The sequence below is a fragment of the Mixophyes fleayi genome, chromosome 2 (assembly GCF_038048845.1).
Source record: "Mixophyes fleayi isolate aMixFle1 chromosome 2, aMixFle1.hap1, whole genome shotgun sequence".
Taxonomy (NCBI): Eukaryota; Metazoa; Chordata; class Amphibia; order Anura; family Limnodynastidae; genus Mixophyes; species Mixophyes fleayi.
In genome coordinates this window covers 331,653,470-331,678,473 of record NC_134403.1, presented here as the reverse complement: position 1 = coordinate 331,678,473, position 25,004 = coordinate 331,653,470, and the positions used below count along the sequence as shown (strand labels likewise).

The 25,004-nt window shown below is 42.5% G+C and overlaps 1 protein-coding gene and 1 long non-coding RNA gene across 3 annotated transcripts; both read right to left on the bottom strand.

The window, feature by feature from the left end:
* Window positions 1–1,508: 1,508 nt before the first annotated feature.
* Window positions 1,509–15,269, bottom strand: LOC142139357 (uncharacterized). Of its 2 annotated transcripts, XM_075196891.1 has the most exons (3): window positions 14,692–15,269; window positions 9,101–9,450; window positions 1,509–2,910 (listed from the first exon to the last, which is right to left on the bottom strand). In XM_075196891.1, exons 1-3 carry the CDS (start codon window positions 14,976–14,978, stop codon window positions 2,792–2,794), a joined length of 756 nt encoding a protein of 251 aa, XP_075052992.1. In that variant the 5' UTR covers window positions 14,979–15,269; the 3' UTR covers window positions 1,509–2,791. The 2 variants fall into 2 exon arrangements, 1 of the variants encoding a protein (XP_075052992.1); XR_012688191.1 differs by lacking the exons at window positions 9,101–9,450; window positions 14,692–15,269 and adding an exon at window positions 4,325–4,450.
* A 1,383-nt stretch (window positions 15,270–16,652) lies between these two features.
* Window positions 16,653–22,405, bottom strand: LOC142139362 (uncharacterized). Its single transcript, XR_012688192.1, has 2 exons — window positions 21,927–22,405; window positions 16,653–18,097 (listed from the first exon to the last, which is right to left on the bottom strand). It is a non-coding gene; the product is annotated as an uncharacterized LOC142139362 (long non-coding RNA).
* Between the last annotated feature and the right edge of the window lie 2,599 nt (window positions 22,406–25,004).

Sequence of the window (25,004 nt, the reverse complement as noted above, 5' to 3'; positions counted from 1 at the left end):
TTCAGCCAGGAAGAGGGGGGCGCCGTCTTGTGGGCCACCGCGCCTTCAGCCAGGAGGAGGGGGCGCCGTCTTGTGGGCCACTGCGCCTTCAGCCAGGAGGAGGGGGGCGCCGTCTTGTGGGCCACTGCGCCTTCAGCCAGGAGGAGGGGCACCGTCTGCTCCTTCAGCCAGGAAGCGGGCCGTCTTATGGGCCACTGCACCATCCGCCGGGGGGGGAGGGGGTGCTGTTTTGTGGACCACTGCGTCATCAACTGGGGGGGTGGGGCGCCGTCTTGTGGTCCACTGTGCCTTCAGCCAGGAGAGGGGCGACTTCAGGAAGGAGGGGGGCGCCATCAGCAAGGAGGGAGGCACCATCTGCGCCATCAGCTAGGAGAGGGGCGCCAACTGCGCCATCAGCCAGGAGGGGGGCGGCTTCAGCCAGGGGGGGAGCCATCTGCGTCTTCAGCCCCGGGGGGCCAACGTCTTGGGGGGCCCCTGCTCCTTCAGCCCGTGGGGCCTACATCTTGGGGTTTCCTGCGCCTTCAGCCCCGGGGGGCCAACGTCTTGCGGGGCCCCTGCGCCTTCAGCCCCGGGGGGCCAATATTTTGGGCGGCCAACGTCTTGGGGGGCCCCTGCACCTTCAGCCCCGGGGGGCCAACATCTTGGGGGGGCCCCTGCGCCTTCAGCCCCGGTGGGCCAACGTCTTGGGGGCCCTGCACCTTCAGCCCCGGGGGGCCAACGTCTTGCGGGGCCCCTGCACCTTCAGCCCCGGGGGCCAACATCTTGGGGGGCCCCTGCGCCTTCACCCACGAGGGGCCAACATCTTGTGGGGCCACTGCGCCTTCAGCCCCAGGCGGCAATGTCTTGGGGCCAACATCTTCATTAACTGAAGACAAAATCTCTGCACTTATGTCATCATCTCACCCTACAACCTGTCCCCTAGACCCTATTCCCTCACTTCTCTGCTCCCTCTCCTCCACTGCATGCCCACCTCTTCAACCTGTCTCCCAATTTCCATCTTCCTTTAATCATGCGCTCATCTCACCAATTCTACAGAAACCTCTGTCCTTCTGTACTATGTCGTATAACCGTCTGTCTACTATATCCACATGGATGTCTCAACACTACCTAAACCTCAACATGTTCCAAACACAGCTTAGAGTCAGAGTCACCACCTGTCATCAAATCTCCCTGTCAATAACAACACAATTTCCTCAGTCTCCCAAGCCCACTGCCTTAATGTCCCACTTGACTCCGCCATCTAGTTATTTCTCACTTCCAGACTCGCTCTCAGTCCTGGAAAAAGTCTTGTAAATGGAGTTTATGGAAAAAATTGTGTAGATCCACATGCCTGTCAAATTCACTGTGTATATTTCTCTTTCTGTGTGGTGGCTTTCTGGCATAGCTTGCTGGGATAAAATTGCTACTTTTTGACTTTTAAATGTGTGTTTATTTTGCACCAGTTTTTCAACATGCATTTAACATGTACATTAACCCCCTGAATGCTTAAAAGATCACAGGAGACCAAATTCTGCTAATTTTTTATTTCAGATTATTCACGCAAACTTAGAGCCAGGAGGGGGTGCGCCATCTTGTGGGCCACTGCGCCTTCAACCAGGAAGAGGGGGGCGCCGTCTTGTGGGCCACTGCACCTTCAGACAGGAGGAGGGGCGTTATCTTATGGGTCACTGCGCATCCGCCGGGGGGAGGGGTGCTGTTTTGTGGACCACTGCGTCATCAACTGGGGGGGTGGGGCGCCATCTTGTGGCCCACTGTGCCTTCAGCCAGGAGAGGGGCGACTTCAGGAAGGAGGGGGGCGCCATCAGCAAGGAGGGGGTGCCATCTGCGCCATCAGCCAGACGGGGAGCGCCATCTGCGCCATCAGCCCCGGGGGGCCAACTTCTTGGGGGGCACCTGCGCTTTCAGCCCCGGGGGGGCCAACGTCTTGGGGGGCCCTTGCGCCTTCAGCCATGAGTGGCCAACGTCTTGGGGGGCCCCTGCGCCTTCAGCCACAAGGGGCCAACTTCTTGGGGGGCCCCTGAGCCTTCACCCACAAGGGGCCAACTTCTTGGTGGGCCCCTGCGCTTTCAGCCCCGGTGGCCCAACGTCTTCTGGGGCCACTGCGCCTTCAGCCCCAGGGGGCCAATGTCTTGGGGGGCCCCTGCGCCTTCACCCACGAGGAGCCAACATCTTGTGGGGGCCCCTGCGTCTTCACCCATGAGGGGCCAACGTCTTAGGGGGCCCCTGCGCCTTCACCCACGAGGGGCCGACGTCTTGTATTTTTTTTCAACATGCATTTAACATGTACATTAACCCCCTAAATGCTTAAAAGATCACAGAAGTCCAATTTCTGCTCATTTTTGATTTATTTACGCTGAGAGCCAGGAGGGGGGGCGCCAGCTATGTCTTAAGCCGGGGGGGGGGGGAGGCACCGTCTTATGGGCCACTGCAACTTCAGCCAGGGGGGGAGGCTCCGTCTTGTGGGCCACTGCGCCTTCAGCGAGTCGGGAGGCGCCGTCTTGTGGGCCACGGCGACATCAGCCAGGGGAGGAGGGGGGGCGCCGTCTTCTGGGCCATGGCGCCTTTAGCCTGGGGGGGAGGCGCCATCTTGTGGGCCACTGCGTCTTCAGCCAGACAGGAAGCGCCGTCTTGAGGGCTACGGCGCCATCAGCCAGGGGAGGGGGGGGGGCCTTTTCTGGGCCACTGCTCCTTCAGCCAAGAGGGTTGGGGGCGCCGTCAGCCAAGATGGAGGGGGTGCCGTCTGCACCTTCAGAAAAGAGAGGGGGGCGCAGTCTTGTGGGCCACTTTGTCTTCAGCAAGGAGTAAATTCCTCTCTGGAGTTGCTGTGGGTGTAACTTGTACAGAGTTTGCTAAAGGAAACTAATTTGAGGTCTAGCTCGTTTTCCAGTTGCCTGGCCTGCTTCCTCAGGTCTGTTGAAAAAAAAAAAAGTGGAAGTCACGACTCATGTGTTAAACAAATCAAGTAATTTAAATCAGTTCCCATGACACAGCGAAATAATAGTAGAATTTTCAATAGTGCCTAATTTATTTGCCACCTTTTTATATTTCAGAGATTTCATGCACAAAACAATAAAAAAAAATGGCTTCTTTACAGCAGTGGTCATTTTATGTGTAGGCGCACCACGGTTTGTTTTTTGCTTGCTTTTATTTAAATGTAGTTGCGGCATTGTTCACCCATTGACAGTACTGAAATCAGAGAAAACATGTCATCAGTAGATTAGAGACACAAGTGTACTGCAGTTTCTTTGTGTTCTGCCCACCTAGGACAACATGAAGTAAAACTGCAGATTGGATCTGTCACCTTGAGTCCTTATCTCCGAATACAATAAGATATTCAGTGACAGTCTCAAGACCTTTAATTTAACAGCTTTTGGACACGGCTATCCACTGAGTGGTGACTTATCATTGCTCTGCAACATTACCTTCTACAACACTGCTTCCAGATGTCACTAAAGACATACAAGGAACCATGGCTATCATGAGGATACACGGTGGAGGGAGAAGTATTGGCCAAAGTTCTAAAGGAAGCAGATATTTGTGGAGACTAGGGAACAGCATGGAAGGCAAAGTAGCATGGGAAAGATCAGCACCAAAATGCTACATGGGTTCAGGTATAAAGAAGATAGTGTTGTCCCTTAGTTAAAAAACACCTTTAAAGAATTGTTCATGGTAAATGTTATACATGAAAATTCCAAACCATTGCCCAATATTATTTCCTTGTTTTGGTATGGTATCTGATTTTATTCATATTCTTTTAAGTTAAAATGCATTAAAGTAAAACTATTTAAAAAACAGTACAATTGGATAGGGACGTCTTTACAAAAGGAGATTAGAGTAAAACAATTCTTTGACACATGGGAGAAGTTTATAGCTCTTTTACCTCACATTATACGGACACAACTTTGAAACTGTTTCCATAGTACTGAATGGTTTGAGTTAAGAATGGTCTCTGCAGATCCTCCAATCAACCTGTCTATACCTACTGATAGTTAAGTCCTGTTTAAAGGGGGATGTTTGGAATAAATGGATATGGGATGTTGACGACTCATTGGATTGTACGAGAATTATGAAAACATATATATGTATTTTATAATGCATTCAATTATACTTGTCATATTTTTTACCTCAATAAAAAATTGAAAAGGAAGAAAACAATCAATACAATTTACAATGATCATGTCAAGTGGTTATGTCCTATTTTTATATGTATGAATTCCAGTATGTCTATCTGGAGTGCTCACAGTACAATAAGTTTAGATTCATCTGCCAAACTGCAATGTGTCATTGCAAATTGCTGTTGAAATTTGAAAAGTACGGAACATACCTATTCAGCAGAATCTACTATATAAACCACTGTAGCATTTGTTCTAGATTTATCTCCCCCTATCCTTTGTCAACAGTGAAGTTTAGTGACACTGTATGAAGAGGAGAGGGATGATGGGACTGATTCACTGTGATGTTGAGCAACATATAAAGATAGAAAAAATAGGTAAATCACTTTTCTGCGCTGTGGTTTCCCAAACACAACTGTAGAATAAAACTTAAATTAAAAATACTTATGGGTTGATGATATGATGTTCAATGTCTTCCAATCAATCATAGAAGTTTTCCTGATGGCAATCCAACCATGTAAAGGAAAAGATTATAATAGTGTGATACTGTATAGTACAATAATATATATGCCCAAGTTGTCAATATATAGCTTATTCTATTCTATAAGATCACTGAAATCAATAAATAGGTGGTAGATATATGGTGTGGGATTCCCCACAATTCAATCTACTTACACCGTAGATTCTTTAAAATTGGCACTTCAAAATAGACAAAGGCTTCCACTCCTCCCCTCTTCTTCTAAACCTCACGGAAAATGCAAGAAACAGAGAAATATCTCTTGGGTAGAGGCTAAAAACATTTATTGTATAAAAACATAGATGTTCCTACCGCAGAGTAAATAGCGATCAGTATGTCATATGTGAGCCATTCCAGCGGGTACACAGATATTTGTTAGTAAGGAGTAAGTAACGTCCGGATGTTGGCTGCAGAATTTCAAAACAGCAAGCTTGTGAGCTGAACAGTCACTGAACTCTCCATCTAAGCAAATCCCGTCTCGGCCGGCAAGCACAGAGAAACACAGTATGGAATCACCGACTAGTTTCGATCCTGTTCACTGGATCTTTTTCAAGGTAATGAATAAGGAGCACTGTGTTTCCTTTTTATAATTAACTCCGATCACATGATCGGATCCAAAGCTGTAGAGAAGTGCCAATTAAAAATGCAAAACATCATTCAAATATAAAAACATCATTCAAATATAAAAAAGCTTCATTTCAATACAAAAACATTTTTTGGGTTTAACACAGGAAAAAAGAATACATATTTGACAAGAACTTTATGCAATTTATCAACTTTCTAAATATGTTGCCACGAGTATGTCTCCAGTAACATATTCAAATAACAGGATAATTAATGAATAAATGTTAAATAGGTGTATTCACAAGAGAAAAAAATATATACATACTTGACAAGCAGCTGAATACTATATCCAGTTATAAGTTTTCACAATATATTAACATGAGTATATCTCCAATCACATGTTCAACTCTCGGAATAATCCGTGAGTTCATATTCGTACATGATTTTAAAGTATTCATACTTGGTAAGAAAAATATATAAATATAAGTGCAAAACTATTCAAAAATAGGAAGGAAGGCACACTGTATCACAGATATATCCCTATATAATGAGACCAATTATCTCTAATTATATAATTGTTTCCCTTCTAGTGCAAAGAGAGATATAGCTTATATCGGCTATGTCAGGAGGGATATTTTATAATTAATCCGATATTGTGGGATTATAGATGTAGGGCAGTGTTACTTTCTTCTCCTATAAAATAATTCAAAATTCCAAATCAAACAATATTTAAAATGATTCAATGTTATAGATGAGTGGAGAAGATGTACATAGTTGTTTCCTTCTGGAATGAGATAAGAGAAAACAAAGAAGAGAGAAAGGAATTTGAGATGGGATTAATTATTCTAAAAAACATTTCAACTCAAAATCTTTATTTAAACCTGTTGGTATCAAGGTGTTGAGCTTAAAAATCCACATCATTTCTCTCTGAGATAATTTGTTATTAACATCTCTACATTTCCAGTCTCCTTGTACTAAGTCTATACCAATAAAATTCCTAATGTCCCTAGTGTTACACTCATGATGATCTTTAAAATGCATGGATAGAGAATGTTGCTCATATCCTAATTTGATGTTCCGGATGTGTTCATATATACGTCTTTTTAGAGGACGTGATGTTTTTCCAACATAATATAATATAATACTGTTCATGGCAATCTTTATAAAATAGATTCCTTCATTACATGTCACTCATGTAATGTTATATATATAATAGAATGCAAATGCGGATTATGAGAAATTATGTGGATTTTTAAGCTCAACACCTTGATACCAACAGGTTTAAATAAAGATTTTGAGTTGAAATGTTTTTTAGAATAATTAATCCTTTCTCAAATTCCTTTCTCTCTTCTTTGTTTTCTCTTATCTCATTCCAGAAGGAAACAACTATGTACATCTTCTCCACTCATCTATAACATTGAATCATTTTAAATATTGTTTGATTTGGAATTTTGAATTATTTTATAGGAGAAGAAAGTAACACTGCCCTACATCTATAGTCCCACAATATCGGATTAATTATAAAATATCCCTCCTGACATAGCCGATATAAGCTATATCTCTCTTTGCACTAGAAGGGAAACAATTATATAATTAGAGATAATTGGTCTCATTATATAGGGATATATCTGTGATACAGTGTGCCTTCCTTCCTATTTTTGAATAGTTTTGCACTTATATTTATATATTTTTCTTACCAAGTATGAATACTTTAAAATCATGTACGAATATGAACTCACGGATTATTCCGAGAGTTGAACATGTGATTGGAGATATACTCATGTTAATATATTGTGAAAACTTATAACTGGATATAGTATTCAGCTGCTTGTCAAGTATGTATATATTTTTTTCTCTTGTGAATACACCTATTTAACATTTATTCATTAATTATCCTGTTATTTGAATATGTTACGGGAGACATACTCCTGACAACATATTTAGAAAGTTGATAAATTGCATAAAGTTCTTGTCAAATATGTATTCTTTTTTCCTGTGTTAAACCCCAAAAATGTTTTTGTATTGAAATGAAGCTTTTTTTATATTTGAATGATGTTTTTATATTTGAATGATGTTTTGCATTTTTAATTGGCACTTCTCTACAGCTTTGGATCCGATCATGTGATCGGAGTTAATTATAAAAAGGAAACACAGTGCTCCTTATTCATTACCTTGAAAAAGATCCAGTGAACAGGATCGAAACTAGACAGTGATTCCATACTGTGTTTCTCTGTGCTTGCCGGCCGAGACGGGACTTGCCTAGATGGAGCGTTCAGTGACTGTTCAGCTCACAAGCTTGCTGTTTTGAAATTCTGCAGCCAACATCTGGACGTTACTTACTCCTTACTAACAAATATCTGTGTACCCGCTGGAATGGCTCACATATGACATACTGATCGCTATTTACTCTGCGGTAGGAACATCTATGTTTTTATACAATAAATGTTTTTAGCCTCTACCTAAGAGATATTTCTCTGTTTCTTGCATTTTCCGTGAGGTTTAGAAGAAGAGGGGAGGAGCGGAAGCCTTTGTCTATTTTGAAGTGCCAATTTTAAAGAATCTACGGTGTAAGTAGATTGAATTGTGGGGAATCCCACACCATATATCTACCACCTATTTATTGATTCCAGTGATCTTATAGAATAGAATAAGCTATATATTGACAACTTGGGCATATATATTATTGTACTATACAGTATCACACTATTATAATCTTTTCCTTTACATGGTTGGATTGCCATCAGGAAAACTTCTATGATTGATTGGAAGACATTGAACATCATATCATCAACCCATAAGTATTTTTAATTTAAGTTTTATTCTACAGTTGTGTTTGGGGAAACCACAGCGCAGAAAAGTGATTTACCTATTTTTTCTATTTGTCATTTAAACTTGGGTGTCAAGTTATAATTCACTGATTTGCAGTAGTGGTATATGTAGCGCTGCAAGGGTATCATACCTTTTTGTTTTATTTGTCAACATATAAAGATATTATTTTTCGTACACAATGACTGATTTTCTGATTATCTTAAAATGGGAAATATTGCATTTAATCAGCTTATAATATTCCTCAACCACCCTCTTAACCTCACTACATTACCCTATTACCATCTGTTACACAATTTCACACAAGACAACTACCCCCTGACCAACATTGTTGTGTGACGGGATCATTTAGCTTATGAGTCACTTTTACCTTTGCACTCTGGCTGGACCGAAATGGAAAATGTAGACTTAACCTCATGTATCAAACTCCCATTGTCCCATAGATTGTAAGCTTGCGAGCAGGGCCTTCTCACCTCTGTTTTACCCAGTTTGTTTATTAGTTTACTGTGTTTGGCCCCAATTGTAAAACGCTACGGAATATGTTGGCGCTATATAAATAAATAAATGATGATGATGACCAGCATTACACATATAGTTCTTAGGAGTCCTGTCAGTAATATAAATTCTGCTATGTCATGGTTGTGCTCAGTTAATGGGAACAAGGTGTGGGGCACCCAGTTTTCACTGACAGGGCTGGACATTTGTTCATTGGTTGCAAGTCTTTGCCACACTGGCTAGTATTATTGGGGAAAAGGCCCCCCAGAAATGCTCCCCCACTTTTTAATTACGTTCATACCAAATTATCATCTATGTTGGGTAAATATTTGCCACCCTCTTGGCTGGCACTCAAAACACTGGGTGGCTGACCCAGGGTTGGGCTGTCTACTGGGCCAGTGAAAGATGGGCCTCTTGTGTCACTTCTAACACATGTGAAGCCAGTGAGGGTGAAAAAGATGGCGCTATGGCTTGACCAATATTCTAACAAGGCTAGAAGAGAGGTTTTCATAAGGTTTTCTGATAACTGTAGTGGGAGTTAGAGAATGCAGGTAGCATGGAGCGGTCTGCGGCTGACAGGTATTACCACTGATGTTGAGTAGAGACTTGTCCAGGTGCAGGGTAAGATACGAGGTAGCATGGAGCGGTCTGCGGCTGACGGGTATTACCACTGGCGTGGAGTAGAGACTTGTCCAGGTGCAGGTAAGATACGAGGTAGCATGGAACGGTCTGCGGCTGACGGGTATTACCGCTGGCGTGGAGTAGAGACTTGTCCAGGAGCAGATAGAATACAAGGTAGCATGGAGCGGTCTGCGGCTGACAGGTATTACCAGTGATGTTGAATAGAGACTTGTCCAGGTGCAGGTAAGATACGAGGTAGCATGGAGCGGTCTGCGGCTGACGGGTATTACCGCTGGCGTGGAGTAGAGACTTGTCCTTCATAAAAAAGTACAAAATAATATACTGTATTTGAAATACATTTAAATGGTAGAGAAGCCTCTGCTTAGTTTGGTTATCAGTGAGCAAAGTTTGGCATTACTTTCCCTTACAAGACCTAAGCTGACTTTTAACAACAATTCAAGGATAACATTAAGCCAACAAGACTTAACTAATAAAATATTTCCCGGTAAACTGCTCAGTAGTGTAAACTGAACGCACAGAGAGCACCAGAACAAAGCTGAAAGGGGTATATACATAAAATAAGAATATGTTCCCACAGCAAAAGAAAAACAAAAACTAGTTTATTTTAATATAATAATAAAGGATATTGAATGTATTTATTAATAAAGTAAAAACTTCATGCAAATGAATTGCCAACAATACAAAGTATTTTAAACGTGCAGCGAGTGCTCAAATCAGCATATACAGATAGACACATGTTATAATTGCTCAGAGAAAATCAAGGAACCAAAATTAGTCCAGCTGTGGTAAAAATGAAAGGTCCTCAATTGGATAAGGTCTTATTGCAGAAGTAACCAACTGGTTTACCAAATCCTCAGTTATTAAGAGTACTGATGCTCAAACTTCAGTTATGCACTAGTAAATACTAAATCCTCAATTGAGGTTTTGTTCAGCCAAATCTCAGTACATTCATAAATCAGGCTCTAGTATGTAGCTCCAAACTTGAATACACACTTATATAAATTACCATCCATAAATCAGGACAAAGAGGGATTGCTCTGGGGACTATCATCTGTGTATTCCAGTGAACACACAAATCTGTGAATTAGCAGCTCCACCATTTTGTGAGTGACAGCAATCTCGCTCCATGATAGTGCTGAATCTGCAGTTAACCACAGGATGTGATGACATACCATGTCTGTATTGCGCAAGGAACACGTCCATTAAGGTTTCTACCTTAATCGTCGTAATTTCATTGTTTTTGCAGTGTGAGTTGAAGAGTTTCAATCGTTTTCTTACATTGTAGATTGTGTATAAGGAACCTTAATTGGACATGTTAAACCATAAGGTTTTTTGTCTATGGAGCATGTGTAATATATATATATATATATATATATATATATATATATATATATATATATATATATATATATATATATATATATTGAAACAAAAAACATGCGTACCGTGAGGTAAACAGCCGTAGGTTTCACAGAGAAAATGGAGTAGCTTCTGCTATGTTCATAATCCTCCAAGTCTCCATCAATCAGCAAATCAATATGGAGGGAGCAAACATAGTGTAACACCGTACTAAAAAATTGCATATAATGGGGATAATACACCATAAACCACCAGGGCTCTATAAGGTGTATGGGACCAAGATCCCAGATAAAAAAATGGAACACCCATGTACGTGCAAATAATAGAATCTGCGTACCAGATTTTATGAGGAGTCTCACATCTCAAAGGATTTTTGATTGCAGGTTTTCATATGTGCCCAATTATTGGCTTCTCAATCCCAACCTCACTCAATTGGCGGAAATGAATCAGATTGAGAAAAGAAGGTATATTGGTATATATACAAAATTTAATAAAAGATGTAATAAACACACTCACATGAGGTAATGGAATTAGCGCAGGACGCCAGAAAATACAGCTCAACGCGTTTCGTCCTGTGACACCAGGACTTCATCAGGAGCAGAGATCTCTGGTGCAATCAAAAATCCTTGCACATAAGAGCACAGAGCAGCCCGTCAGTCACACACAGTATATACTGCTGATCAGTGCTTGTGAAGTAAAACTGCTCAGGAGTTTCTTCAACTGTCTACTGTCCAGCTCCATTACTTGGCTTAAAGGAACAGTCCAATTTGTGAAGGGGGATAAGTCCTATAGGAAAATTACATGCTTCTCCTCAGTTTTTATATGTTATTATTTAAAAAGAAACAGACAGGCCATAAACAATCACAGCACAGAGATAATAGTATAACCACGTTTCTTTTGACCCTGGCTAATGCCTCAAAACAGTATGGAAATTACCCTCCGAATAATAAAATTATGTCTCATAATCACTGACTGAACACTCATGTAAAATACTGTCTGCATTAACTTTAGATCCTTCTATAATAAAACTATAAACTAATTATATATATATATATATATATATATATATATATATATATATATATATATATATATATATATATATATATATATATATATTATAATATTATGTTTGTTTATATGTATATGTACATGCTTACAAAAGGCATATAGTGTTATAACTAGACTATATGCACTTAGGTGATTTCATACAATATCTTCCACTTTCACATTATTATTACCACAGATGTTTATATTACTGTTTTGAGGCTATTAGCCAGAGTCAGAACTAGTAATTATTTTACTGTATTTTTCTCTGGGAAAGTTGTCTAATCTGTATTTCTTTAAAAAAATAAATTCAAATGTCAAATTATCTGTGGGGCCATTTGTGCATAGTGTGACACCGTCATCAGCAGCTAAGTATCCCACTGGGAAATAACTAGTTAATGAGGCTCCTTGTGGTAATAGAGAGAAAACAGTCTATATATATATATATATAACACTCTGCTGACTCCATTATTTCAGACAGGAGTTCTCTGAGGTAAACTCTAGCTGAATTTTCCCGCCTTTGGAGTGTACCAATCAGCAGGGTGTTTTCGTTTCTTATCTTTTTTTTTTATATATCCCCTATGGGGGGAGGAGCTGTGAGAAGCCAGCAGCAGTAGAACTCTCTGAGGTGCCTCTGAAGTCCGACTGCGATGACAGGAAAAGGTGCGAATCTCTTCCGCCTCGGAGCATACCACTTACAGCTGGAGAGTCTCTCACTCACTCCCTGCTGTCTGATGGTTCAAAATGCCCATAGGAAGCCTATATCAGCCCAGGCTGCCACACTGTGTTGTGCTCCTGTATCAATGCCCACTAGGAATCCTCCCTAGGGCTCTATGAGATCCAAGTCCCCCCTCCGCCTCAGCGGGGGACATGGTATTTCCCAGTATGTCCGGTCCTCCGACGAAGTGCGGCACACTCTGCCTGTGGCAGCGCCAGACCTGTCAGGACAGTGCAGTGACAGTCACTTAGCGCTGTCACTGCTCTTGATCAAAAAACACCACACTGAGCTGTGCGGTCTTTCTTTTATAAATATTCTTCTTTTTTTCTTTTTTAAAGGAAAATGAAGCATTGCTCCATTTTGAAACCTGTGAGGATTTATTTTTTTAAATGCATCCATCCTCACCTATACGCATACCAATATTCTAATAAAAATAATAAAATCTAAACCTAAGCAGCAAGTACTGCTAAGCAGTACTAAACGCAGCTCAACTCCTTGGGCACTTAAACAAAACTGAGGTCTGTGGGATTGCAGAGGGGAGAAGTCAGCAGCAAACTTAGTTGTTAACTATTTAAGTGCCAACTCTATGCGCCCTCATACAACCCCATGGTAGCAGTGTACCCCAGAGTGGATGAAGGAGAAAGTTTGCCTGCCACTTGGCAGTTTTCACTCGAATACGTGGGGGAGGGGAGCATGGTCTCCAGAAACAGAGGACAGGCCAAGGGACTATTTGCAGTTGGGCAATTAAGGGTGGACAAGGCACCCAAGGGATGTTGGACTACAACTCTCCTACCACAAATGTGTGCACCGGAGTGGCCCAGTTTTATTGTTGACTCATCTTATGACACAGGGCAGCATAAACCCCCACTCCAGCTGGGTGGGATGATATGCCTGCAACCATGGGATCCTGGTGGGAGATTGAGGAACTGTGTACTGCTGTCTACCTTACCATCAGACCCAGGAGAAACCACAGCAGGCCAGAGACTTTGGACTTGGGGGAGAAAGGTTTACTTGGAGCAAGGGAGCCACTGGGGAACAAAGGCTAAAAAAGTGGGGGAGGTTATGTGACAAAACGAGTGTGATAACACTAACCATTCTGTTTCTCGTTTCTAACATAATGTGGATCATAGCAAGTACTTTTTTTAGCCCTTGCTTTTGTTCCCCAGCTCACCAGACTACAACTGCATTGTCTAATTACATGTGGCTAAGGGGACATTGTAGCTCAGTGTAAATATGTATAATGTGTATTGTATATTGATGACTTGCAGTAAGGTTGTTGTTATTCATTGTCTTTAAAGTGTAGCCAGGGGGATTATGGGTAGGGATCAGGTTGCAAGATGTTGGAGTGGGAAAACGAATTAGTGTCCATTGTTCTCACCAGGCTAGTCCAGACAGGCCATCTAACAGGGGAGGTTCTGTGGAAGGACAGCTCATCTTCAGTGCCCTCATCAACCCCCACTTTGCCCAGGGAAGGGAAAACACTGTGAAAATTAGACCCGAGATATAAGGAGCCACTCCAGGGGCGAGGGGGTGTTAATTTCTGGGATTTTATTCATGAAAGGTGCAAGATCTGGTTTTCAGTTGTCGTTCTCTACTAGAGTCTATATATGCAGCTGAGAGAGATCCATGGGTCGCCAAGTCTGGACAGCCAGGTGACTGTAACTCCTTAAGCTAGTGGGGTAAGGGACAGATGATGTGGTAAACCTGCCTGGCATTTATTTACTGTGTGTACATAATATTCTAGTGTTGTTTATATGACAAATATACTGTTGTATTTTTCTAACTGCATTTGCCTGAGTGACTATACGAATCCTAGAAGGTACTGGGTAGACTTCCCTGGCATAGAAAGGCACCCCTGGGTGGCCAGCCAGCGTGAAGTGGGTAGCATTGGGCCAGATAAACCCAGTATCTTCAAAGCGGCACAGGTTGCACAGAGGGCTTCACGGTCTGTCTGTCCAACAGGTAATTTATAATTACACTTGGTACAGGTAAAATATAGCACAGTAGAGCCAGAGTGCCCCTTAGATTTAGATGTCCCCTTCTCAGATTATATATATATATATATATATATATATATATCTATAATATAAATAGATATAATAAATGGGTGGAGAAAAGGAACTATCCGTCTACCACCTCCCCCAAAAACTGAAGAGGCTGTAGTGGAGGAGGGGCATAGTAGGGGAGGAGACTGCAAATCAACAAGTTGTTAAAGTGACAAGACTCCTGGACCCTTTACTATATCCCAAGGTCTCGCAGTATCCCCCAATGGCAGGAAAGAGAAACTGTAAACACAGATGACTTCACCAAATGTTATATTGAGCAAACAATATTTCAAACCGGTTTATTAGAAAAGTTAAGCAAAACCTGTGACCCCTAATAAAATTTATATACAGAATATAACTACTCACCCAGTAACTGATGCAGTGATGTTATATGTCCCAGGAGCTAGCAATCTCTGGAAGTTTCCCAGCTTCTCAGTTGTAATGTTATGATCAATCCCTGACACCGAGATAGTGGCATTCTCAATACCTTTATCAGTAACCGAGTCTCGTACATAACCTTTGGCTCCGATGTGCACCTGTACACGAATAGAAGGGACATCGATCATTATTACACACTGCAATAAAACCACTATTTTATAATGTAACAGTTCAGCCTTTAGCCGCACATATAGATCCAAGATCATGTGAAACATGTGGAAAGGTCACAAGGTCAAAGATTTTGCATCTTTAAAACAGGATTTTAAGCTCAACATAAATCCCCAACACTTGCTTGTAAAATAAGGTGTACGCACATAGTTGTTACAGGAACAGGTACGTTTTCAATTAATGTGTGATCCACGTTTCAAGGCACAACTTTCATAAAACCAATCTCGAGAAGATTGTTCATTTAAATCCAAAAAGCAAATTAGATAATATGTTCACATCAATGAAGTTTTACCTATGTGCCTTTACAGACATAAGGTCATTTGCTTTCTGATCATGTAAGATTACTTTTACATCGAACCATTGCCCTTTTACCATTTTATACCATTTATATTATAAATTTATAAGTGAACAGTTCTCTCACATGCAGGTGAGCAGTTAAGTCAAGTGATGGGGAAATATACTCTGAAATCACAGAACAAGGGGAGTTTTTCTTTTCACCTTCTGATAGATATTTTTCTGACTACTAGAGACTAGAAGCCACTGCTTGAACAGAAGGTATTCTGTTAAAAATAATGAAAAGTCTACATATGTAGAAATGTTCCTCAACATATTTCACAGGGGATATATATCTCCACATCGCAGATTGGCTATGGGTCTGTCAGATAATGATAAGTGTCCTAAATGTGGGATGGGAGTGGGGCGGCTTCAGCCAGGGGGGGGAGCCATCTGCGTCTTCAGCCCCGGGGGGCCAACGTCTTGGGGGGCCCCTGCACCTTCAGCCCCGGGGGGCCAACATCTTGGGGGGCCCCTGCACCTTCAGCCCCGGGGGGCCAACGTCTTGCGGGGCCCCTGCGCCTTCAGCCCCGGGGGGCCAATATTTTGGGCGGCCAACGTCTTGGGGGGCCCTGCACCTTCAGCCCCGGGGGCCAACGTCTTGCGGGGCCCCTGCACCTTCAGCCCCGGGAGCCAACATCTTGGGGGGCCCCTGCGCCTTCACCCACGAGGGGCCAACATCTTGTGGGGCCACTGCGCCTTCAGCCCCAGGCGGCCAATGTCTTGGGGCCAACATCTTCATTAACTGAAGACAAAATCTCTGCACTTATGTCATCATCTCACCCTACAACCTGTCCCCTAGACCCTATTCCCTCACTTCTCTGCTCCCTCTCCTCCACTGCATGCCCACCTCTTCAACCTGTCTCCCAATTTCCATCTTCCTTTAATCATGCGCTCATCTCACCAATTCTACAGAAACCTCTGTCCTTCTGTACTATGTCGTATAACCGTCTGTCTACTATATCCACATGGATGTCTCAACACTACCTAAACTTCAACATGTTCCAAACACAGCTTAGAGTCAGAGTCACCAGCTGTCATCAAATCTCCCTGTCAATAACAACACAATTTCCTCAGTCTCCCAAGCCCACTGCCTTAATGTCCCACTTGACTCCGCCATCTAGTTATTTCTCACTTCCAGACTCGCTCTCAGTCCTGGAAAAAGTCTTGTAAATGGAGTTTATGGAAAAAATTGTGTAGATCCACATGCCTGTCAAATTCACTGTGTATATTTGTCTTTCTGTGTGGTGGCTTTCTGGCATAGCTTGCTGGGATAAAATTGCTACTTTTTGACTTTTAAATGTGTGTTTATTTTGCACCAGTTTTTCAACATGCATTTAACATGTACATTAACCCCCTGAATGCTTAAAAGATCACAGGAGACCAAATTCTGCTAATTTTTTATTTCAGATTATTCACGCAAACTTAGAGCCAGGAGGGGGTGCGCCATCTTGTGGGCCACTGCGCCTTCAACCAGGAAGAGGGGGGCGCCGTCTTGTGGGCCACTGCACCTTCAGACAGGAGGAGGGGCGTCGTCTTATGGGCCACTGCGCATCCGCCGGGGGGAGGGGTGCTGTTTTGTGGACCACTGCGTCATCAACTGGGGGGGTGGGGCGCCATCTTGTGGCCCACTGTTCCTTCAGCCAGGAGAGGGGCGACTTCAGGAAGGAGGGGGCGCCATCAGCAAGGAGGGGGTGCCATCTGCGCCATCAGCCAGACGGGGAGCGCCATCTGCGCCATCAGCCCCGGGGGGGCCAACTTCTTGGGGGGCACCTGCGCTTTCAGCCACGGGGGGCCAACGTCTTGGGGGGCCCATGCGCCTTCAGCCATGAGTGGCCAACGTCTTGGGGGGCCCCTGCGCCTTCACCCACAAGGGGCCAACTTCTTGGTGGGCCCCTGCGCCTTCACCCCCGGTGGTCCAACGTCTTGTGGGGCCACTGCGCCTTCAGCCCCAGGGGGCCAAAGTCTTGGGGGGCCCCTGCGCCTTCACCCACGAGGAGCCAACATCTTGTGGGGGCCCCTGCGTCTTCACCCATGAGGGGCCAACGTCTTAGGGGGCCCCTGCGCCTTCACCCACGAGGGGCCAATATCTTGGGGGGGCCCTTGCACTTTCACCCACAAGGGGCCAGCATCTTGGGGGGCGCCCTGCGCCTTCACCCACGAGGGGCCAATATTTTATGGGCCCCCTGCACCTTCACCCACGAGGGGCCGACGTCTTGTATTTTTTTTCAACATGCATTTAACATGTACATTAACCCCCTAAATGCTTAAAAGATCACAGAAGTCCAATTTCTGCTCATTTTTTATTTATTTACGCTGAGAGCCAGGAGGGGGGCGCCAGCTATGTCTTAAGCCGGGGGGGGGGGGCGGGAGGCATCGTCTTGTGGGCCACTGCAACTTCAGCCAGGGGGGGGAGGCTCCGTCTTGCGGGCCACTGCGCCTTCAGCGAGTTGGGGGGCGCCGTCTTGTGGGCCACGGCGCCTTTAGCCTGGGGGGGAGGCGCCGTCTTGAGGGCTACGGCGCCATCAGCCAGGGGAGGGGGGGGGGGGCGTTTTCTGGGCCACTGATCCTTAAGCCAGGGGGGGGGGGCGCCGTCTTGTGGGCCACTGCTCCTTCAGCCAAGACGGTTGGGGGCGCCGTCAGCCAAGATGGGGGAGTGCCGTCTGCACCTTCAGAAAAGAGAGGGGGGCGCAGTCTTGTGGGCCACTTTGTCTTCAGCAAGGAGTAAATTCCTCTCTGGAGTTGCTGTGGGTGTAACTTGTACAGAGTTTGCTAAAGGAAACTAATTTGAGGTCTAGCTCGTTTTCCAGTTGCCTGGCCTGCTTCCTCAGGTCTGTTGAAAAAAAAAAAAAAGTGGAAGTCACGACTCATGTGTTAAACAAATCAAGTAATTTAAATCAGTTCCCATGACACAGTGAAATAACAGTAGACTTTGCCATTTTCAATAGTGCCTAATTTATTTGCCACCTTTTTATATTTCAGGGATTTCATGCACAAAACAATAAAAAAAATGGCTTCTTTACAGCAGTGGTCATTTTATGTGTAGGCGCACCACTGTTTGTTTTTTGCTTGCTTTTATTTAAATGTAGTTGCGGCATTGTTCACCCATTGACAGTACTGAAATCAGAGAAAACATGCCATCAGTATATTAGAGACACAAGTGTACTGCAGTTTCTATGTGTTCTGCCCACCTAGGACAACATGAAGTAAAACTGCAGATTGGATCTGTCACCTTGAATCCTTATCTCCGAATACAATAAGATATTCAGTGACAGTCTCAAGACCTTTAATTTAACAGCTTTTGGACACGGCTATCCACTGAGTGGTGACTTATCATTGCTCTGCAACATTACCTTGTACAACAATGCTTCCATATGTCACTAAAGACATACCAGGAACCATAGCTATCCTGAGGATACACGGTGGAGGGAGAAGTATTGGTCAAAGTTCTAAAGGAAGCAGTGGAGACTAGAGAACAGCATGGAAGGCAAAGTAGCATGGGAAAGATCAGCACCAAAATGCTACATGGGTTCAGGTATAAAGAAGATAGTGTTGTCCCTTAGTTAAAAAACACCTTTAAAGAATTGTTCATGGTAAATGGTATACATGAAAATTCCAAACCATTGCCCAATATTATTTCCTTGTTTTGGTATTGGTATCTGATTTTATTCATATTCTTTTAAGTTAAAATGCATTAAAGTAAAACTATTTAAAAAACAGTACAATTGGATAGAGACGTCTTTACAAAAGGAGATTAGAGTAAAACAATTCTTTGACACATGGGAGAAGTTTATAGCACTTTTACCTCACATTATACGGACACAACTTTGGAACAGTTTCCATAATAAACAGAGTTAATAATATTCCCACCCGCCAACAAGAGCATACCTGACATTTCTATCTCTGTTGATAACATGACCATAAATCCCACCCCACAAGCTCGCTGCCTAGGTGTAATCCTTGATTCACGCCTATCCTTTGTTCCCCACATTGACTCTATATCTAAATCATGTTACATACATCTAAAGAACATTTCCAGAATCCGCACATATCTCACACAAGACACTGCTAAAACCTTAATTCATGCACTAATCATCTCCCGCATTGACTATTGCAATTCCCTCCTTACTGGTCTTCCCAAAAACAGACTCAAACCCCTAAAATCTATTTTGCATGCTTCGGCAAGACTGATTTTTCTTGCAAATAGCTATTCCTCTGTTGAATCACTCTGTATGTCTCTACACTGGCTGCCTGTCTTCTACCGAATCCAATATAAAATACTTTTACTAACCTACAAGGCCATCAACAAGGCTGCACCAACATACATCTCCTCTCTTGTCTCAAAATATCTCCCAACTCGGCAACTCCGTTCTGCAAAAGATCTGCGTCTCTCATCCACCCTCATTACATCCTCCCATTCCCGGTTACAGGACTTTTTTCGGGCTGCACCCACTCTATGGAACTCTCTCCCTCGCACAATAAGACTCTCCTCTGTTCTACAAACTTTCAAGCGTTCTCTGAAAACCTACCTATTCAGACAAGCGTATAATATTCCTCAACCACCATCTTAACCTCACTACCTTTAGCCTGTTACACAATTTCACACAAGACAACTACCCCCGGACCAACATTATTGTGTGACAGGATCATTTAGCTTATGAGTCACCCTACCTTTGCAGTCTGGCTGGGCCAAGATGCAAAATGTATACTTAACCTCATGTGTCAATCTCCCATTGTCCCATAGATTGTAAGCTTGCGAGCAGGGCCTTCTCACCTCTTTGTCTGTTTTACCCAGTTTGTTTATTAGTTTATTACGTTTGTCCCCAATTGTAAAGCGCTACGGAATATGTTGGCGCTATATAAACTGATGATGATGATGATGATAATACTGAATGGTTTGAGTTAAGAATGGTCTCTGCAGATCCTCCAATCAATCTGTCTATACCTACTGATAGTCAAGTCCTGTTTAAAGGGGGATGTTTGGAATAAATGGATATGGGATGTTGACGACTCATTGGATTGTACGAGAATTATGAAAACATATATGTATTTTATAATGCATTCAATTGTACTTGTCATATTTTTTATCTCAATAAAAAATTGAAAAGGAAAAAAACAAACAATACAATTTACAATGATCATGTCAAGTGGTTATGTCCTATTTTTATATGTATGAATTCCAGTATGTCTGTCTGGAGTGCTCACAGTACAATAAGTTTGGATTCATCTGCCAAACTGCAATGTGTCATTGAAAATTGTTGTTGAAATTTGAAAAGTACGGAACATACCTATTCAGCAGAATCTACTATATAAACCACTGTAGCATTTGTTCTAGATTTATCTCTCCTTATCCTTTGTCAGCAGTGAAGTTTAGTGACACTGTATGAAGAGGAGAGGGATGATGGGACTGATTCAATGTGATGTTGATCAACATATAAAGATATTATTTTTTTAGTACACAATGACTGATTTTCTGTTTATCTTAAATGGGAAATATTGCATTTAATCAAAAGTGGACAGAAAACAAAGATGTTTTAAACTGACAGTTCACTTATGTCCAATTATTAGTAAACACTGAGATCCCAGTTTTGTCTGTTCAGAATCCTAAACAGTGATTACATGACGTATTTCACCATATTTCTGGACCAATCTTGGACTACTGTGTAGTACCTATTACATGCTCTTCTACCAACACTTCCATGATGACATAATATTTGTAAATAGTTGTTCAGTCATGTCCTCTTTTTCTATAAAATGTATTTTTTATTAAACACAAATAAGACATTACAAAACAACTTCTGAAAGTAGGTAGATCATCATGTTCTCTTTTACAGAAAAGATGACTCCTGATTTTTTGCAACAGGCAAGTAAGTATGTGAAAACACAATAAGTTAACCTTTACAACTACAGTCCTTCAAAAAAAAAAAACAACAAAAAAAAACCAAACCAAAAAAAAAAACACCTCACAAAACTACTTCTTGCTGCTTGCAACTTCAGGAGTTAGGTGGAATGTGATGCCATAAGACTCACCAAATATAAATTACAAACATATCGCACGTGAAGGAGTTAGTTCAGCGACCATTCAAATATACCAGGCCAGTCAGGCAGCTTTTATACAGGAAACAGTACACCTACCTGGGTGATCTCCTTATTTATTCTAACAGTGTTTTCCATATTTAAACTAACTACTCCCCGCTTGTGACAATATAATCTCCAGATTATCACACCACATCCTATGGATTATAAATGATGTAATATCCCACAAGGTGACAGGGCTGCATATGGGTCCAGATGATCGGAACACAGTGATTCTTTCACATTTATACATAAAATAATTGACTGCATCACACAATCTGATGATAACATACAAAATATAGAAAATAGTTATTTTATATAGATCAGATATGGGAATTGAAGAGATAAACAAGATACTACACAAATGTGCAGAACAACTCCAGTTTGTACTTGGCTTATTTTCCCATAACCACATACATAACAGTCTCTACATGGTAAACAGTCATCTTCTCCATTTTAATACAAAGAGGTTTGCTGTCACTCCTACTGAGACCACCGAGCAGCTGGAGCACAGCAGTGACACGGCAGCTGTCTGCCTATGTTGTCCGCCTCTCCCGGGACAGCCTGTCACAGGAGCCGTTTCTCACCTTCCCAGTAGTTACTGCTTCCCGCCGCCATCTTTGTCGTCCAACGTCACCCAGTCCGGCGAGTCAGTGATAGAGAGGAGACTGAGAAAGGCTAGTAAGCCGCTATGACGAGCCTAAGATATTTGGACTGAAGGGCTGTAAAACAGCGACACCTGCCGGATAAAATACATTACTGCCGTTTAGTTCCCAGTGTGCAGATTAGCGTCTTGTTTCACGATCAAGAATCATAGTTGCAAATTGCCCAGGAACGATAATCGGTGTGTACTGCGTCGTATAGATGAAAACTTTAACTTGTTAAAGCAGTACATTCATATGTATAACGGCATAAAATCTCAAACAAACAGACTTGGAGGTACTTTTCAGTGTAAGGCTTTAACACAATAATGCATACAGATTATATGAGTTTCTTAAATGTTTTTAAAATTCAGAAGTTAAAAGAGAATTTTATTTTATGTTCTGTATGTTCTTTTAGTAGTATAAGAGACAAACATATATTTGTGTTGTGTTAAGTAGGCGAACCAGGAAATGATAGGTATACAAAAATGTTTTTGTACCAGTTCTGTCATTATGATGTTTATAAACATCCACAGGATGAGACATATTTCTTATTGGAAGTTTATAAGTGTCCATAATAATTGGAGAACCATCAATGGCAACCTGGTAGCTACTCAAGGAGACAGGAACTGTTCTATTTCCTGGCACCCCCATTTCTGTACATAGTGTTCAAAATTAATGATTTGTAGAGTTAATGCAGAATCCAAAGGCACTTGTGCATTAGAATGGGAAGTTCATAGGCAACAAGCTCCCTGCAAAGAGTCAGCTGGACAGACATGTTTCTATGATGGGAGCTTTGCAATGTCCCACTACTGCCGTTTGTGGGGCAGGGGAAGTATCAAGGGTCTTCAGACAAGCTTATAATATTCTTCAACCACCCTCTTAACCTCACTACATTGCCCTATTACCATCCGTTACACAATTTCACACAAGACAATTACTCCATGACCAACATTGTTGTGTGACGGGATAATTTAGCTTATGAGTCACTTTTACCTTTGCACTCTGGCTGGACCGAAATGGAAAATGTAGACTTAACCTCATGTATCAAACACCCATTGTCCCATAGATTGTAAGCTTGCGAGCAGGGCCTTCTCACCTCTGTTTTACCCAGTTTGTTTATTAGTTTACTGTGTTTGGCCCCAATTGTAAAGCGCTACGGAATACGTTGGCGCTATATAAATAAATGATGATGATGATGATGAAGGATCTAGGAAGCAGACCTGTGGGAGTTCCTCAGAAATTTTGAGGGACTGGGATAAGTCCAGCTACCTAGGTTAGAAGAGCAAGAGGAAGCGGAGAGTGGTGTCATATCTGACCGCTAGCAGCTATGCAGTCACTGGGTATGCAGTTCCCCTCCTCTTTCCCAGCAATAAGAGTCTCCTGCAGCATAAGGCTTTTCTTGGTTTTAGAAATCCGTGTTAAAATTACTGTACTAGAGGTAATAGTGTGCGGGCCGTTTTACTCTCACGAGTAATGCAATCAATTGAATTCCCCCCAGTGTGTAGATGTGTGGTTGCAGGGCAAGACATATATAGATCTAGATCTATATGTATGTCCCTGTGTTGCTTCTCTCTGAGTAGTTTTTTTTCTCTTACTTTTTGGAAACATAGATAAATTACCCAGAGAAATATAATTAGTTAAAACAGACAAGTGTTTGCTGCACAATAAATACTCGTTAACTTCTTATCAGGCACTATTTAGCGTACATGGTAAATGGTCACTCTGCATCATTAGTCCCCATTAGTAGTAGATGAGAGTAAAAAACAAATTATGGATAAGGCAAGAGTTGCTATAGATGACTAATAACCTCATTTATGCGTCAGCAGTTTTTTGAACAGCAGCACATTATTCAAGAATTCTCATGCTGAAAAGTGGCGATTGCTTTTCATTCAGGAATAAATCAGTTTTAAAACTGGGATTTTTTCTTTTTGCTGAATTCTTGAAATTTGCCTGTATTATATGCAGATAAATTACTACGTGTATCTGGTCTGCCTATATCATTGTGCACTGGTTTACTCTCCAACCTGAATGTGTACTGAACAATTCTTGCACTAAACTATTTTACATTTTAGTAAAGTAGTATATCATGGTTTTCCTACACTATGGCATTCATGGCACTGCCCACTCTTCTCCTCAGGTTCTCCTCCTACCTCTCTGGTCGCATATTCAGTGTTTCCACCCCTCTTTTGTGGTGGCCCTCAAAGATCGTTGGCCTTCAACACTTCTTTCCCTAGACCACCGCCCTAGTTGAATTCATTCACTACTTCGTTCTCACTATTACATCTACACTGTAGACCTTTCTCCCCATCTTAACCTGTGTATCAAGCTGATGTTCGGCTTAGCTTATCTTCCTACCTCAAAACACAATATTTCCCACGACCTATCCCTCATGGTTTACATCACTCTCTCCCTGGTTCCCCATCCCGCTGCCTCTGTTATTCCCAACTCTGCTCTTAGTTTCTCTCATCACATCAAAGCCTTCTCTCAGCCCTGCTGCCTCCTCCTCCGCAATATTGCAAAAGTCAGTCAAATCCATTATGACCGGTGTGGTCAGACTAATCGATCTTTCCTGTTGCTCATCTGCTGAATCCTCCTGGAAACCACTCTACTGGCTTTCCACTGCCTTCCAAATTCAATTCAAGCTCCTCACCCTCACCTATAAAGCCCTCCAGAAAGCCTCCACTCATCTCAAGATATGCCCCCTGCTCGATCCCTACACTCCGCCTTAGACCTGCGCCTCTCCTCCCCACCTATCACGTCCTCCCACTTCAGGCTCCAAGACTTGGCCCTAGCTGCCCCCACCACCACCACAGGAACTTTATAGCTTGCTCAACAAGATTATTCCCCAATCTCAAATATTTCAAACACTCAGTCAAACCTACCTCTTCTGTGTATTTCTACCACTGCCCTCCATCTAGAATGTTAGCTCTCACAGGCAGGGTCCTCTCCACCATTTGTCTCATTTGTATTGGTCCTGTCTGTATGTCCATTACACAGTAAGCTGCATGTGGTATGTTGTAT

What these genes read in the sequence shown, in the direction of transcription:
- LOC142139357 (XM_075196891.1), bottom strand. Translation starts at nt 14,978, where the DNA reads ATGTTTCACATGATCTTGGATCTATATGTGCGGCTAAAGGCTGAACTG. An exon ending in ATCACTGCATCAGTTACTGG is followed by an intron (nt 9,451 to 14,691) that starts GTGAGTAGTTAT and finishes TTTTTTATGAAG; the next exon opens with GACAAGTCTCTACTCCACGC. An exon ending in GTCTCTACTCAACATCAGTG is followed by an intron (nt 2,911 to 9,100) that starts GTAATACCTGTC and finishes TTTTTTCAACAG; the next exon opens with ACCTGAGGAAGCAGGCCAGG.